General features: G+C 43.0%; 3 protein-coding genes across 3 annotated transcripts; all 3 read right to left on the reverse strand.

Moving 5' to 3' along the window:
- Positions 1 to 365: 365 nt before the first annotated feature.
- Positions 366 to 2,916, reverse strand: LOC129595153 (uncharacterized). Its single transcript, XM_055492070.1, has 4 exons — positions 2,731 to 2,916; positions 1,596 to 1,705; positions 1,038 to 1,228; positions 366 to 891 (listed from the first exon to the last, which is right to left on the reverse strand). The coding sequence occupies exons 1-4, from the start codon at positions 2,779 to 2,781 to the stop codon at positions 575 to 577; spliced, it is 669 nt and encodes a 222-aa protein (XP_055348045.1). The 5' UTR covers positions 2,782 to 2,916; the 3' UTR covers positions 366 to 574.
- Positions 2,917 to 3,373: 457 nt separating this feature from the next.
- LOC129595148 (uncharacterized) lies at positions 3,374 to 5,699 on the reverse strand. The gene is made up of 5 exons (XM_055492065.1): positions 5,561 to 5,699; positions 5,348 to 5,466; positions 5,159 to 5,236; positions 4,448 to 4,713; positions 3,374 to 4,077 (listed from the first exon to the last, which is right to left on the reverse strand). Exons 1-5 carry the CDS (start codon positions 5,600 to 5,602, stop codon positions 3,596 to 3,598), a joined length of 987 nt encoding a protein of 328 aa, XP_055348040.1. The 5' UTR covers positions 5,603 to 5,699; the 3' UTR covers positions 3,374 to 3,595.
- A 6,447-nt stretch (positions 5,700 to 12,146) lies between these two features.
- On the reverse strand, positions 12,147 to 13,521 carry LOC129595114 (uncharacterized). Its single transcript, XM_055492028.1, has one exon. The coding sequence runs from the start codon at positions 13,386 to 13,388 to the stop codon at positions 12,147 to 12,149; it is 1,242 nt and encodes a 413-aa protein (XP_055348003.1). The 5' UTR covers positions 13,389 to 13,521.
- Between the last annotated feature and the right edge of the window lie 1,852 nt (positions 13,522 to 15,373).

A 15,373-nucleotide genomic window follows, 5' to 3' on the forward strand; every position in this document is an offset into this window, starting at 1 on the left:
CTGCACTATTCTGTAAGGTTATCAGTACCGGCACGGGCGGCACATTGCAAATTGTGGTACTTACTCCGCTGGTTTTTGCAACAGCTGTTTTACGTTCTGTTTATGATCTTCTAGTTATGCTATCGCTTTGTTTAAGTGCAAATCTTAGTACTTTTCTTTTATTTTGTTTAACAGCCTTTGTAGTTTTTGGTATACAAAGGAGATTTCGTGTTCATTCAGTTTTATGATGGCCGTATGTTTAATGCAACAACCTCGCGTTTTACACTTCTCCCTTATACTGGTTGCGATCTGTCCGAAGTAGGAGATTAAATAGTACTTAAATTGTAAATGATTAGTTAGAAGGCGATCGGCAAGAAGCTGTTTATTTTCACATTTACACACATTGTCACACGTACATGTATCGAAGAACTTTCGACTTATGGTGGTCGGAATTTGGAAACAAAAGTTAATTGCCTGGTAACTCGCCAGTATACGTGTACCAGTACATGACAACAGTATAATTAAGTATTAAATGGATTGCATACTGCTCAACCGGAAACAGTTTACAAAGTATTTGTATTTAACCGGTACATCTTTAGGCATCTTTGTAGGTGCCTCGCTTATATGCCCACCGACTGTCTGGATTCGGGGAGGTAACTATATCCCGAATGACAAAGTATTCCCCATCGGGTGGGACTTCCTGGTGTAACAGCCACCCATTCTCTATCAGCAGCTCCGTAAGGACCAGCCGCCCGGCGGAGTCAAAGGTGGCAGTGTTGCCCAGGCCCTCTTTCAGGGACAGGCGATCGTCCGAACCTTCGCTGTCGCGGAACACGAGGTAATTAAATCCGTCTGATTCCTCCTCCTGAATCACCCAGCGTCCGATTCGGATTTTCTTCACTTCAAGTGAATCTGCCAAATCAATCTCGTGACGATGGTTGTCAGTTATTATGCGGGTGGTGATTATTAAAATTATGTTTGTTAATGTATTTTCAGCTGAATTAACAATGTAAGACAAAAAGTACCGAATGATACTGTATAACGTTTGCAGCACTTACTGGCTTTAATGTCTTTGGGAAAGGATGGCGCCGGCGCTGGTGCCGGGGCCGGCGCGGGAGCCGGTGTCGCTGGGCTGGGTTGCGGTTGTCGACACACTAACTCGTAGCATTCTGTGTATTTCGAACTGGACCCATCCTTCGTGTAGTAGCTGTCGCGGTATCCTCTGTACGACTCATATCCGTCATAATATCTGTTCATAACAGCAGTCTCGTATAATTCGTGCTCGGATAAATTACTGCCGTGTTACTACCGTAGCGATCTTCATGTTTTTCGTTTACTATAAGCAAAATTATTGTTTACTGGTGTTAAGAATGAACGCAGTGCAATTTTTGCAATAAGTTTATTCTGGCGCAATCTGTGCATTCGCAGTAATAACGTGCAGATTTATAGGTTTATAGTACAGTCAGTACTGCAATTTGCGAGTAGTACATTCATTAAATTTACATTAATTACACTACAGTGCGTGCTGTAACAATTCATATATTGAAGTGATCGAACCGCGCGCCATAAAACCTGTTTATTAATTTAACTAATCTGGTCGCAAACTCGTGGGTTACCTTGGTCGATATGGATTGTACGTTTCGTCGCGATAGCTACCCTTCGAGGTGTAACGGTCACTCCCAGCGGTAAGAGCAGGTCGGGCTGTTATTTCCGCAAGGAAGACAAACTGCAAAAATAAAAAAAACAATTGAGCTAAAGCTGATAGACAAAACATGTGACCCTGGTATGTAACATAAGTACAGCGTGGTAGCGCCAAGTTGAAGACAGCGCATATTTAATTCGCCCCCTCACTTCCCTGTACTTGTTAGTTCTGCTCAATTATTATGGATAAAACTATGGTTCACGGTTCACCTATTTGAAAAAAAATTTTTGCTGTCTTTTGTATAGATCTCATATTATTTATATTTCAATTTCATTTCCGGTGAGTTTTCGACTGACCAGCGTTTTCAGGATATTTTGGCTTGAAACTTTTTAACGGTCTTCGTACTTTTCAGTGTTTGTTTTTTTTCTCATGTACTTTTGTCGCCTATTTCAAGAAAAAAATAAGGTGGTTGGCTTTCCTTATCTTCCACAGGAAAGAGGAATGTTTTAAAATATGCTGTTTTCAAAAACCGACCGGGATTTTTTAGGTCGCCGTGGTAAATTCCATGTACACTTGTAAGGCATTACTCGGCTTCTCCCGGCTCATTTTCGCACAGACACAACTGTTAGGTGTTCTAGTTTTGTGTCTGCTTAGGGGGTAGTCGCTATTAGCTACACTTGTCCAACAAAATCTGGAACCTAGTGTGTCATCCAGGAATCTTCCCTTTGGGAGACCCTGCAGAATCGGAAACCAATCCGAATTTTGAACAATTTTGTTTTGTTCGTTTGCACAAATATCAGCCTTTACGGTGATATAAAGTACGAAAGAGACCCAGACGATCTGGATTTTTTTCGTAATTTTTTTGTTGATCCTCCCCCTTTGCATTTTACGAAGTGGTCACTGGTCAAATTCCAGTGACCACTTCCGAAAAAAATCCGAAAATTCCAAAAAGAGTTTATATACCAAAACAGAGTTTTTTTCCAGTTCTCCAAACATAGCGTTACTAGTTTTAGCAATAAGAGAGTTAAAAGTACCAAACTCTGAAATTTTAATAATTGGCAACCAACTGTCTTCAACTTGGCGCTACCACGCTGTACTCGTCGACTTACGATCACACAAGCTATCGTGTACGCAGCTACGCACGAAGATTGGCAGGACATTGTTAAATTATAATATCGACAGCGAAGGTTTAGGTGTTTGCTGGGTGTGGCGCAACCAAAGGTATGGAGAAAAGGAACGGTAAAAAATAAACAAACGATTGATGCCGGTGCTGCTCGTTATAATGTTATGCTAAGGAAAAGTCTGGAAGACTAACGAACTGTGCACCGAGCGTTAAATTGCAAGCTATACGTCGTGGTAACGAAGTGATGAAATTCACCGAAGTTGTTGTATAAGTACATCCTGCCACAAATTTACGAAAGTTGAATAAGTACTCGTAGTTATATAACTGAAAAAAACAGAGGCCGTTTGGATTTACCAGTGTCTCTCCAAAACCATATGTTTTGCTTCCCTTACATATCACGGAATCTGTGACAGTGCACGCATTCACTACCAGTGGCAAACTACAACAGATCGCGGCAGGGGCACAATTCACGGAATGAACTGTAATTTCGCTGCTATCTGTTAGCGTTTTGCACGCATTTCGGCAAGTTTACTGGAGTATTCTCAAGCAAGAATTTAAGCATTACATAACTAATTTTTTTGATGAGAAAAATAGTAATCAACAGTTTAAGTGCGCGCTGTCTAAGGCGGAAGTTTAGTGCTGATAGAACATGCAATAAGATGAATTATTCTCTCGTTAAAATGCGCACATTTGATTGAAAGCATAGTTTATTCGATAACAGAATTAATATGATTACATTATGTATGATCTATTAATTTACACGAGAAAATAACTGAAAACGGCAATAAAAAAGCACCCAGCACTCTGTCAGCTATTATAACGACACAAACGAAACCAGCAGCTTTAGACAATCATGCGTCTTTTGACGTTCCTCTCTGGTACGCCCAGCGACTATCCGGCGTGGGACTGGTAATCGTGTCCCGAATGACAAAGTACTGAGTACCTCCGGGTGATGGATAGGTTTCCTGGTGCAGCGACCAGCCGTCGTGAATGACGAGCTCGTCCGCTTCGACTTGTCCGTTGGGATTGACGTACACCGGGTTGCCGGTGCCCTTCTGAATGGCGAACCGCTTAACGCCCCCGCTGGCTTGATCCAGGACCACCAGATAGTTGCCATCCTGGTAGATCACCCAGTTGTCATCGCCGACCGCCAGCGCACTGACGTGCAGTTTCCCGTTGACGTCCAGCGTGGCGGAATTGCCCATGCCTTCTTTCAGGGCGAAACGGTCATCGTCGCCAGTGGAGTCGCGAAAGACGAGATAGTGCTCGTCTTCGAACAGTTCATCGCGGATAATCCATTGGCCGATGTGGATCTCTTTGGTCTTCAGTACTTCTAAAATAAAGTAAATTGTTGTGCATTAGTATTTGCATTTAACGGATAAATTACGAACTGACGTGGAAAATTATTGTTCACGCACTTTCAGTTCTGTCCTTATAATTCGTCGTACATTCGTCGTTTAATTTTAATAGCAGCTCATGCAAATTGTTTGGCTACGGAACGCAAAGAATGCGCGGAGTGAATCTTCCAGATGATGTATACGAAATTGCGAATTAAGCATCATATAGCAATTTTTTAAGGTTCTCTACTCGGTAGCCTACGCTTGTGAACCACTTTTCTTACAAATTGCTTTACGAGTACTATACATCTGTAGGGTTTACTGTAAAGGTTAGTACTTTTTTAAGTGTTGTTAACGGTGTCATACTTGTTTTAATTTCCTTGTAGTCCCATTTTGAAGAGGGAGCTGGCGCAGGCGCCGGTGCTGGTGCGGGCGCTGGTGTAGGCGCCGGGGCTTCCGTTGTGGTGGGCAGGGGTTGGTTGCACAGCATTTCGTAGCATTCTTCGATGGTTGCACCGTTGCCGTGGTGCCGGCGATGACCACAGTTCCCTCCACGTATGTAATCGAGATAGGCGGCCAGTACTGTTTTGTCATCAAAAATACTACTGATGGCGCTGGTGGTTTCCGGTTTTCTGGTGAAATACATAAAAATGCGTTAGCTTTTCTTTACTAGACAAGATTGCAAACGTGTCAGCTGCGAAAAATATTCAGACGTTAGTTGGTAATTGAATTAGCTCGAAAGAATCTTTTTACAAATAATTGAATTAGCTCTCTTTATTGCTCTGCAAAAGCCATTTTACTACGTTATCCCCACAAATTGCCAATGATGCACATACGTAGCTGCTCATGCCAGTTACATGTATAGTAATACTACCACAAAAAAAAAACACCAGTGCATGCATACCAGGCTTCAGAATATGCGCTAAAAAATGGACATTTATGAGAAAACTAAAATTTACATTGTAACCTTGAATATCACGGTAAGTCCGTTAACATGTCGCTCTGCTTTGCACCTTAACTGGTAAAGGTACCGCAGTTAATTTTACATATTGACACTAAAATTACTTTGCAACTCACTTTGAGCGGTGCGAGTAAATCGGCTTTTTCTTGAATCCGCGCTTTTCCACTATCTTACCTGTCCCGGATGTTGGTACTCTGGGAATATGATGTTATAAAGGTTATCGGCATACGGATCGTAGCATTAATACTTTTATTCTCAGAAACCGGCAAAATAGCGCAGTTCGGTAGTATTTGCGCGGCACTTACACCTCTATAGTGCGGGTAGCGTTTGAAATGTTCGTGTCATTGCGATGCAGTGCATAGTTACCGTCGCTTCCGGCTGCGGATTGAGATGCGGCTATGAGTCCAGCAAGGAACGAAAATGACTGCAACAGTGACCTGGGCCCGTAAGTATTTATTCCGATCAGTAGTAAGCATTTTTAAAACTGACAGTTCAAGAAAAATACAAATAACACTTACGGTATATAACGGGAATTCGTTATAATATTTGGATATCAACATTTTTTCGGATATTAATGCAGTGTGGTTAGAAATAATTAGTTATACAATATTTCGAACCTGCTGTAACATGCACGATGTGTCACATAACGCACTTCTGTGTGCCTTTTCTTCTTCAAGTGCGTACAGGAGCGTCAGGTCGTACAATATTAAATAACCATGAAGAATGCATGTAATACATTAAGTAATTTTATTATGCGGTTGGTTTCTTGCAAGGACTTCGTACCTTTTACAAAACACGGATTATGGTCGTAAAAATTAGCCTAGTGTAACGGGCGCAGCAAATGAAGAACAATTATGTAAAACGTTTAATTTCAGACAAAACATTATGTTTTACAACGTTTAAAGCGAATGCTGCGGAGCTTTTCGTTGTAGTACATCTGATAGTATACTGCAAACCCACAATACTTGCTTATTGCAGTATTACTCTGTATGTGCTGCAATTTTAAAAAAATACCGTTTCGCCAATAAATTTATGAGCCAGTAACCACATATTAAAGCGATTATGAATCAGAAACACTATCGTTAAAATGCGAATTATTGATATTGTCGACTTTGTAGTTATTATTTTGTCGGCTCGCGTTACCCGTACCATAAGCATATGCCATCCATCATCTTACTATCATCAGAACGGCGGTGTAATACAGCTTTACGACGTTGTTTAGTTGTTTTAAATTACAGTTATGTGTGATGCAAGCATTATGATTCGCAATCTTCTACAGCTTACAAGTGTTAAATCTGCAAGAATTAAGTTTATATCGCTATGTTCAATACACCGTTCGGTGATACACGCACGTGTAAAGTATGTATATGTTTAGGGATAATAAAGCATCTGCAATCTGCAGGGTGCAGTAAAACTTGCATGGCGTGCCGGACACCATGCTACTGCTGCTATACTCACAAGCTTCAGGAACTGCACTTCCGTGGCGCTTGCATGAAATGTCAAATTATCAATTTTTCTCAATGACCTACATCCCGGTTTCTACTCGAAGCTATAAATATATAGATATAATATTGTACGAGCGTGCTGTGTATGTATAAAACCTTTCTAACGCTCATTACCCAAAGAAGCATTTTTGTTCAGCCTCCATATTAAAATGACTTACGTAGAATTTGCAGATTATAGTATCACAGTTTGCAGTTTACAGTAAATATGGTTAACTAATTTTTAACATCACATTAAGTTGCGTCTCATTTATTCACTCGGAATCATGATCACATGGATGCGAACGTTGCGACTTGGATGCCACACGCATATAATATGATAAAGTATACTCCCTCATATATTTGGGTGACTGAAATATAATCACTGGATTTGAAGAATTCAGTATTATTCAAATACGGAAAAGATCGCGCAGTGTATTCGGGATTTTCTGCCGCGGATTCTCGTATATCTACTTTTGTGGTGATACTCGTAAGTTGAACCATCGCTACTATGCCATCATTTGCTCCAACACCGGGACCCGTCACCCAGCCGACAGCCCGACGCGCCACCATATGGCGGATGACAAGGAGAGGATACCATTACAAGCGCAAAAGGAACCTGTCATAACACAGCCGTCGACAGCAACTCCCGATGTTGTCTTGCAGATCGACCCACCGGCCTGCTGCTCCAGGTGACAGCAATCCCGCGGACCAAAGGAAGTGCTGCGTCTGCCGCTTGGTTATCATATACTTCTTGGCTGTGGGCATTGAACTCTGTGCATGGGACGCCGAGTATCGCCGGTATCGCGGGAGCGACGAGTTCAAATCGGATGAAACGACTCCGGCCCTCGATAAGGCGGCCTCGGATCGGGCGATTGTCGGTGGGATTTTGCTAGGAATTGGTATATTCTGCTACAGATATATTATTGATGCGATGGCAACCAACTTTGCAAGAATTGTTTGCGATTTCAACCGTTTGGAGGAACACTTGAAAAACGTTAAAAACGGTAGGGCATAACACATCAAAGCAGAGAAATTCAAGAGAAGCTATACTCTGCATGCGTACGCTAATAGAGTGTTGCAATACAACTGCGACAAATAAGAGATGCGTTTGTGTTGTTTAAAACGTTGTTCTAAACTTTGCTTGTGAAGCGTTTTAAAGTTTTCTAAGAAAGCCCTTTGGTTTTTCAACTATAAGATTTTTGTACAATTCTAGATATTCGAAGCTACCAAAGACACTATTAGATGTTTGAGCTTTGCCTAATGTTTTGTTGTCCATGAGACCGCACGAACAAATCTCACTCCCCTCCATTTTTTCATTTATTATAAAGGGCAGATAAGTACTGTGCATACGACCGCCGACGATGCTGCGAATTGCGCTTTCTAGATGTTGCCCATAATGTTTTACTGTAGGCAAGCCAAAACTGACGTGGCACATAACGTGCTTCCATCGCGATATCGAAACCCGTGTTATCAACGACCCGGAAGCCGGTCCACGAACCGAAACCCGGAACGACGTTATCACGACCTGGAGTGGCACCCACGAATTCCAGTTCTCGTCCTGGTCGGACGAAACGACCGACCAAACCGACCAACTTCGCGGTATCAACCAGATCCGGTTCCAGAAGATCTTTGTCTTGGCGGATGCGGCGACTCGGGAGGCCTACAATGCCCAGAAACAGGCATTTATCGACTCCAACAAGGATCGTGATGCGGAGTACACTATCCAGGATATCTTTGAAGCTGAGGGCTATCTTTTTAAATTGAGAGTGCGGACATCCCGTGGAGGATTCTGGTGCTGCACGTATCTATTCCTGGTAGTCTCATTTCTCTTGTATTCCTGGTTGCGCTGCTGGTCAGAATGCTGGGATCCCGTAGAGTTCACTCATGTTAAAAAATTATCAGTGCGGGATTTACTGTGTGGTACTCGCTAACGCACTTCTGTATGCATTTGCCTTCTCGTACTGCGCACAGCAGTGATACAGAGCGTAAAAAATTGAGTAACACTGAAAGGTGCATGCATTTACATTTAATACATTAAGTAATTTTATTATGCCATGTTTTCTTGCAAGGACTTTGTACCTTTTTAAAAAAACATGGGTTATGCTCTCAGCCTAATATAACTGGTACAGCAAATAAAGAACAATAATTATGTAAAATATTCCCATATAAAAAAATATGTTTTACACTGTTTAAATTGTGTGCTGCGGAGATTTTCTTTTCGGTGCACCAGATATAATTATAGTGTATGGCACACTCAACTTACTTGTATCGGCGCACTATGTGATTTATGATCAGTTTTTGAAAATATCGTGTAGACTAAAATTATGAGCCAATAATCATACAATTGCGAACCAGAACTTCGTCAAATGCATATTAATGATTTTGTAGTTACTATTTTAATGGTTTGCGTTACCGTACCTCCTACAATACCGGTATATTATCTCATCCTCATCACGGCGGTATAATACGCAACTTTAGTTGTTTTAAAATACAGTGACGTGTGATGAAAGCGTTACGGTTCGTTTATCGTAAATAATGTTATATATGTAGCTTACAAGTGTTCAATTTGAAAGAAATACTTTTTACATCACTATGTACAATATACCGTGCGGCATATACAAATAATATGTAGTTTACAGTACGTGCGCATCTACGGATCCTACAATATTTCCATTCTGCAGGGTACAGTGAAAGGAGCATGGCTTGCTATACACGCTATTACTCGCGTTAATGTGCTCACAAGTCAGGAAGCGCACTTCCGTCGAGCTTGCACGATACGTCAAATTATCGATTTTTTTCAGTGCCGACGTCATGTGACCTACATCCCGGTTTCACTACTCGAAGCTATGAAAGTACTTCTGTAGATATAACGCTCATTATCCAAAAGAAGCGTTTTTGTTCAGTGTCCATATTAAAATGACTTACGCAAATTTTGCGAATAATGATATTACTGTCTGCAATTTACTGTGATTACATATCTTCAACCATCACAGAAAGTCTCATTCCCGGAATCATAATCCGATTCATGCAAACTTTGCGATTTTTATGCCAACTGCCAAGCGCATATGCAGAATATATATTATACGTATATTCAGGATGACTAAAATATAACCAATAAATTTGAAGAATTCATATTATTTATATACGGAAAAGATTGCGTAGTATATTCGGGATTTTTTTGGTGCCATGTGTTTCGCATATCCATTTTGGGGTGGCACTCGTAAGTTGAATCATCGCCACTATGCCATCGTATGCTGCAACACCCGGACCCAGTCGACAGCCCGACGCTCCACCATCATACGGAGATGTGATGCGACCGGTGGATGATAAGGAGAAGATACCACTACAAGCGCACCAAGGACCTCTCGCAACACAGCCGTCGACGGCATCTCCCGATGTTGTCTTGCAGATCGACCCTCCGGCTGCTCCGGGCGACAGCAATCTCGATGACCTTGATCCTCGTGGCGGCTTTCGTGGTATTATCGTATTATTAATCGTTATTGGCATCGGGTTATGTGCATGGGATGTCGAGTATCGCCGGTATCGCCGGAGCGGGGAGTTCATACCGGACAAAACGACTCTGGGCCGTGATAAGGCGGCCTCCGATCGGACGATCACCGGTGGGATCATGCTAGGAATCGGTATACTCTGCTATCTTATTGATGCTCTGACGACAGACTTTGCAAGAATTATGTGCTACGATTACGACGACTGTTTGGACGAGCATTTGGAAAATGTTAAAAACGGTACGGCACAGCTCAAAAAAGACCAATTCAAGAAAACTTGCAGCTAGCTATACACTGCATGTATACGCTGACAGAGTGCTGCAGTAAAATTGCGCTAAACAAGAGCTTCAGTAGTATTTCGATTAATGGGTTGTTTAAGACATATTTCCCTAAACCTTGCTTGTAAAGCGTTTCTAAGATCTCTTTGGTTTTTTTTACTATAGCATTATTGTACAGTTCTAGATATGCGAAGCAACACCAAAGATATTTAGATGCTTAAGCTTTGCCAAATGTTTCGCTGTCCATGGGACCACCAGGACAAATTTACTCCCCCCATTTTTGTACTTATTATAAAGGGCAGATACAAATACAGTACGTACGACCGGTAACGATGCTGCAAATCGCGCTTTCTAAATGTTGCCCATACTGCTTTACTGTAGGCAAGCCAAAACTGACGTGGCACATAACGTGCTTCCATCGCGATATCGAAACCCGTGTTATCAACGACCCGGAAGCCGGTCCACGAACCGAAACCCGGAGCGACGTCATCACGACCTGGAGTGGCACCCAGGAATTCCAGTTCTCGTCCTGGTCGGACGAGACTACCGACCAAACCGACCACCTTAGCGGCTTCAGCCGTATCCGTTTCCAGAAGACCTTCGTCTTAGCGGATGTGGCGACCCAGAAGGCCTACAGTGCTCAGAAACAGGCATTTATTGATGCTAACCGGCATCGCGACACGGAGTTCACCATCCAGGATATCTTTGAGATAGAGGGATATCGGTGCAAATTGACCGTGCTGACATCGCGCAGCGGTTTGTGGTGCTGCGGCTATCTGTTCTTGGTAGTATCGTTTCTCTTGTACCCGTGGCTATGCTGCTGGGCGGACTGCTGGGATCCCGTTGAGTTCACTCATGTTAAAAAATTATCAGTGTAGGATATATGTTTACTGTGTGGTACTTGCTAACGTCGTCTTTTCTGTCTGGCAAGCTCGGCTCTACTGTTTTTTACTGCTTGTTTTTGTATTTTGTAAATGTAAATATATATATTCCAAAATATTTTTGACGAATTATTTGTATGCAAGCGCAAATTTGTTTTAAATTACAGCCGGCACGGCTGCTGCAGCATACCGGGAAGAATAGCAAACAATGGCAACGACAAAAAAATCAAAAAAGGTCAAGGAGATTCACCGTTTTGCCGCTTTGTCTGCTCATGAAAGTGTAGTAAAACTGTGGATGTAATAAGTTGTCCTAGTATTCATACTGCATAACTTTGATATCGTTCTACAAAAGTTTGAAAACAAAGCAGAAATACGTTTACTCGCACCGATTTTTGGGATGTGACTTTCTGAAGCGCACATAACGTTTGCAAGAATGCGAGTACGTACCCATAATCCAAATTGGCAAGTGCAGTAGTTAATCAACTTAATTAGCGATAGCCGAAGCGTGTCGTTTGGTTTCAGCATTGTCTTATTTTAATAAAATGAACTGCAGACAACAAATAAGTAGTACTCGATTCCCATACGAGCATACAATGAAACTACCGTGACACTGATGTTTCTCTTGTAGCTCGTATACAGCACATTTAGCTTACTCGTATCGTATCGCGATACTATGTTCTTCGATTTTAACGCATACCGAGTCATCTGAATTTAGGAGCCAATGGATGATTATCCACTGAAGCATTTTCGAAACAGAAACACCAGCGTTAAAATACAAATTAATAATACTGTAGTTGCGTACTATTTTGGCGGTTTGCGCTACTTATACCGTTTACACACCGAGCCGGCAGCGCCGGTATACTGTACATATCGTATCATTTTTTTTAGGTCCTTTCTTTAATCATTCACAAAAGCTATCCATTAAACAAATGAAAAACAGAAGCATCACACAGCATCAACAGACAGCGGAAACAGGCGCCCGAATCACTGAGAACATTTGATCTAAATCAGCCGAAGCTGGTGCCGTTCCCAGGACGGATGCGGCGTTTCCACGCTGGATTTCGATGCTGAACCTCTGGCGCAGATACTCAGTTGCACGTATCTCGCCTGTTTCCTGCCATATCATCTTGCCCAGTTCACTGATCAGCCGAGAGGCTTCCGGTCCGAGTGGTCCTACTGTCTCCACGCCCACTGCACGGAACAGGTAGTCCTGGGCGATGTTCTGGTACTTCGCGGTTTTCTTCCGTTCGGCCTGTGCCGCTGCTGCGCCAGCTTGGGTGGATGTTGCTGCAATATGGGAGAGGGCCATCGTGCACACACAAGTCACATCCCATGTCCACATTTTGCCTCGTTCCCATGGCACTAAGGTGACACCGTCAGGGCGTAGGCCGTTGGTCGGTGAAATTCCCAAGGGCTCCAGTTCAGTCTCAATAGTGGCTGAGGCGAAGGCTCGTTTAAGCGTGGCGTTTAAGCTGCTATGTCTAGACTTTCGGGCTCGAATTTTTTTGCAGCTCAAGCCATGGTATCCTCGATCGTCCACCCATTCATTGCAGATGCATCTGTGCGGAGTTACAATCGGTGCTCCCAAGCGCAAGCCAACAGCAATCCGTAGTGCAGAATCGTTTAAAAGATTACCCGGAGATGGAGCTGGTAGAGCATCCAGCCATGCCCCGTTGTCCTTCGTGCTAATACCTAAAAGCCGCGCCTGGCTGGAAATATCAGACTGGGCAATTTCGGTTAGCGTCTTTACGGAGGTCTGGATAACTGGTTCATCCCACACTTTCTGATATTTTCGGGCTTCTACAGCTGGAAGGTTAGCTTCCGTCACACGCTGCCACTCGGCTTCGGCGTCACCGCAGTACACCTCCGGGTCGAAATCGGAAATATCGGATGCCAATTGGGTCACTGAGTAAGCCGAGGCCAGAAAGGCCGGAAGGGCAAGCTTCTCAAGACTCCGGATTCCGAGGCCACCATTTGCAGCCGGAAGTGATGCCTGAGTCCAGTTCATGTCGGTGAGGTTTACGTTGGTGATTGCACAAAGGCATTCACGAATCATACTGTCGAATTTGGTCAGCAGGCCTCTCTGTAGATAACAACGAGCAGTGCGTAGCTGGTAAGTCATTCTTACCGGCCCCATGCTGCATTTTAATAAATAAAGCGCGTGATGAGCCGGTAACACTTTAAGTCGCTGTATCATTTTCGCAATTCGAGCTGTCGCAGTAGTTAGCGTCCCCGCCACGGCAGCATCGTGGAGTGGAGCGCCAAGGTACTGCAGTTCTTCCAACTGCGGGCACTGGAGGTCAGGAAAAGATTCGAGGAAAGCACTGCGAACAGCCTGGCGTTCATCTTCGCTGCCTCCCAAAATAACCAGTTCGCATTTTGCGATATTTAGAACCAGGCCGCGGATTTCGAGCTCTTCTTTTAGTAGACATAAGTCATCGTAGACGTCCTCTGGGTCGCCGCCAAGTGCGTCATCTTCAAGGAAACTTTCTTTCAGCGGTAAACTTTCTTTCAGCGTATCATTTGAACAGCGGTAAAATACTCGTACGATACGAAACTTCCGTGTTTTGAAACATGCAGTCAACGTGGCTTTGGGCTTTTATGATACGTATTATAAAGTTCGAGGTCAGGTTAGAGAGACCACTATGTAATTATAATTATGGCGATCTCACATTGGATTGCGGACGTTGTAATTTTCGTCGGTACTAGTGCAATCGGACTTCAGGCTTTCGGGCACCGCGACACCGTCAACGATCAAGCCCGACCATAATTCGTCTTTTTGGGAAGAGTATCTCTTTTTTGGGAAGAGTATCTGTGGAAATGTATTTCGACTAAGGATGCTTAAGCATTCTTAGCCGAAGCAGCCGAAAATGCGATCTTAGCGCCAAGCCACAGGCCAACAGAAATGCGGAACGTCTGGTCATCCAGGAAGTTTCTGAATACCTCTGCGGGAAAAGCATTAGGCCAGACTCCGGCTGGGCTTTGTACTGCAGAATAGAACGCCGAATTCGCGTAGGATTTTTCAGATGGGGGTGCTATTCATGCCACGAAATCCAGTCATGCATAACGGAATACCACTCAAAGTCCACTGTGCACCATTACGATGACGAGTAGCTGAGATACTCGTCGTCGTAATATGCTGCGCAGCGGGATTCATAGGGCGAATCACGAACAAGAGCACGCAATGCATATGGCTATAAAATAAGAAAGGCGCATTGTATTTTTCGCTATTCAGTTTACGCAAGTAACCGGTCGACTCACCAACCGGTGAAACATAGGCGTTCAAAGAACTCCTTTATTTTATATACGTATTTCACTTGTTACAGTGCTTAATCAATCACAATGCCACACGATGAATTATCCACAATTTACTTATAACTAGGGTTGTTTTATGACTTACCAGGGCCCCGTCACCGGCTATAATTTCAGAAAAATTTGATCTTTTGCAGAATGATAGAGAGACACTAGGATAAACAAAAAAAATTATTTTCAGCTGCTGTGATGAATGGGCGTGGCCAGAACAAAATATGAAACCAAAATTCACACTGTGCTGTAGTCTATGCGAACTATCGGCTATGCTGAATGCAGTATTATACCGCTAATACCGAACAATCTATATCAGGTCAGCTTAACTTTAAATACTCGTTCACAATTTCTGGATATGATGATTATTATAGTTTACCCTTACGTTTTTCAGCAGAAACTGAATGTGATTTTGTGTTAGCAATTTTTTCAACCATTACTAGATCGAAGTTACACCGCGCAGTGGCGCGCACCGACCTCTCTCGGTAGAAACCACCTGAAGCGCGCGCTGCATACCATTTGCAAACCCGTTTCACAAGCGGCTGGATTGTGAAATTTATGTATGCTTAAGTTTTTTAAGAAATACATACAAATGTTGAGAAAAGCATTTAAAGTTAAACCGGCCTCGCACAGGTTGTTCAGTAACGTTAAAACGTATGATGCGGTACACCGCCTATAGGCTACATCACAGTGAAGAATTTACTTTCCATTTATGTTCTGGCCACGCTCATTCATCACAGCAGCTGGAAGTAATTTTTTTTGCCTATTCCAATGTTTCTCTATCTTTCTGAAAAAGATCAAGTTTTTCTGAATTTATAGCCGGTGACGGGGCCCTGGTTAGTTAGTGCTGCGAAAGTTATGATCCGAAATAATCCGAAA

The sequence above is a fragment of the Paramacrobiotus metropolitanus genome, unplaced genomic scaffold (genome assembly GCF_019649055.1).
Source record: "Paramacrobiotus metropolitanus isolate TYO unplaced genomic scaffold, Prichtersi_v1.0 Parri_scaffold0000074, whole genome shotgun sequence".
Lineage (NCBI taxonomy): Eukaryota > Metazoa > Tardigrada > Eutardigrada > Parachela > Macrobiotidae > Paramacrobiotus > Paramacrobiotus metropolitanus.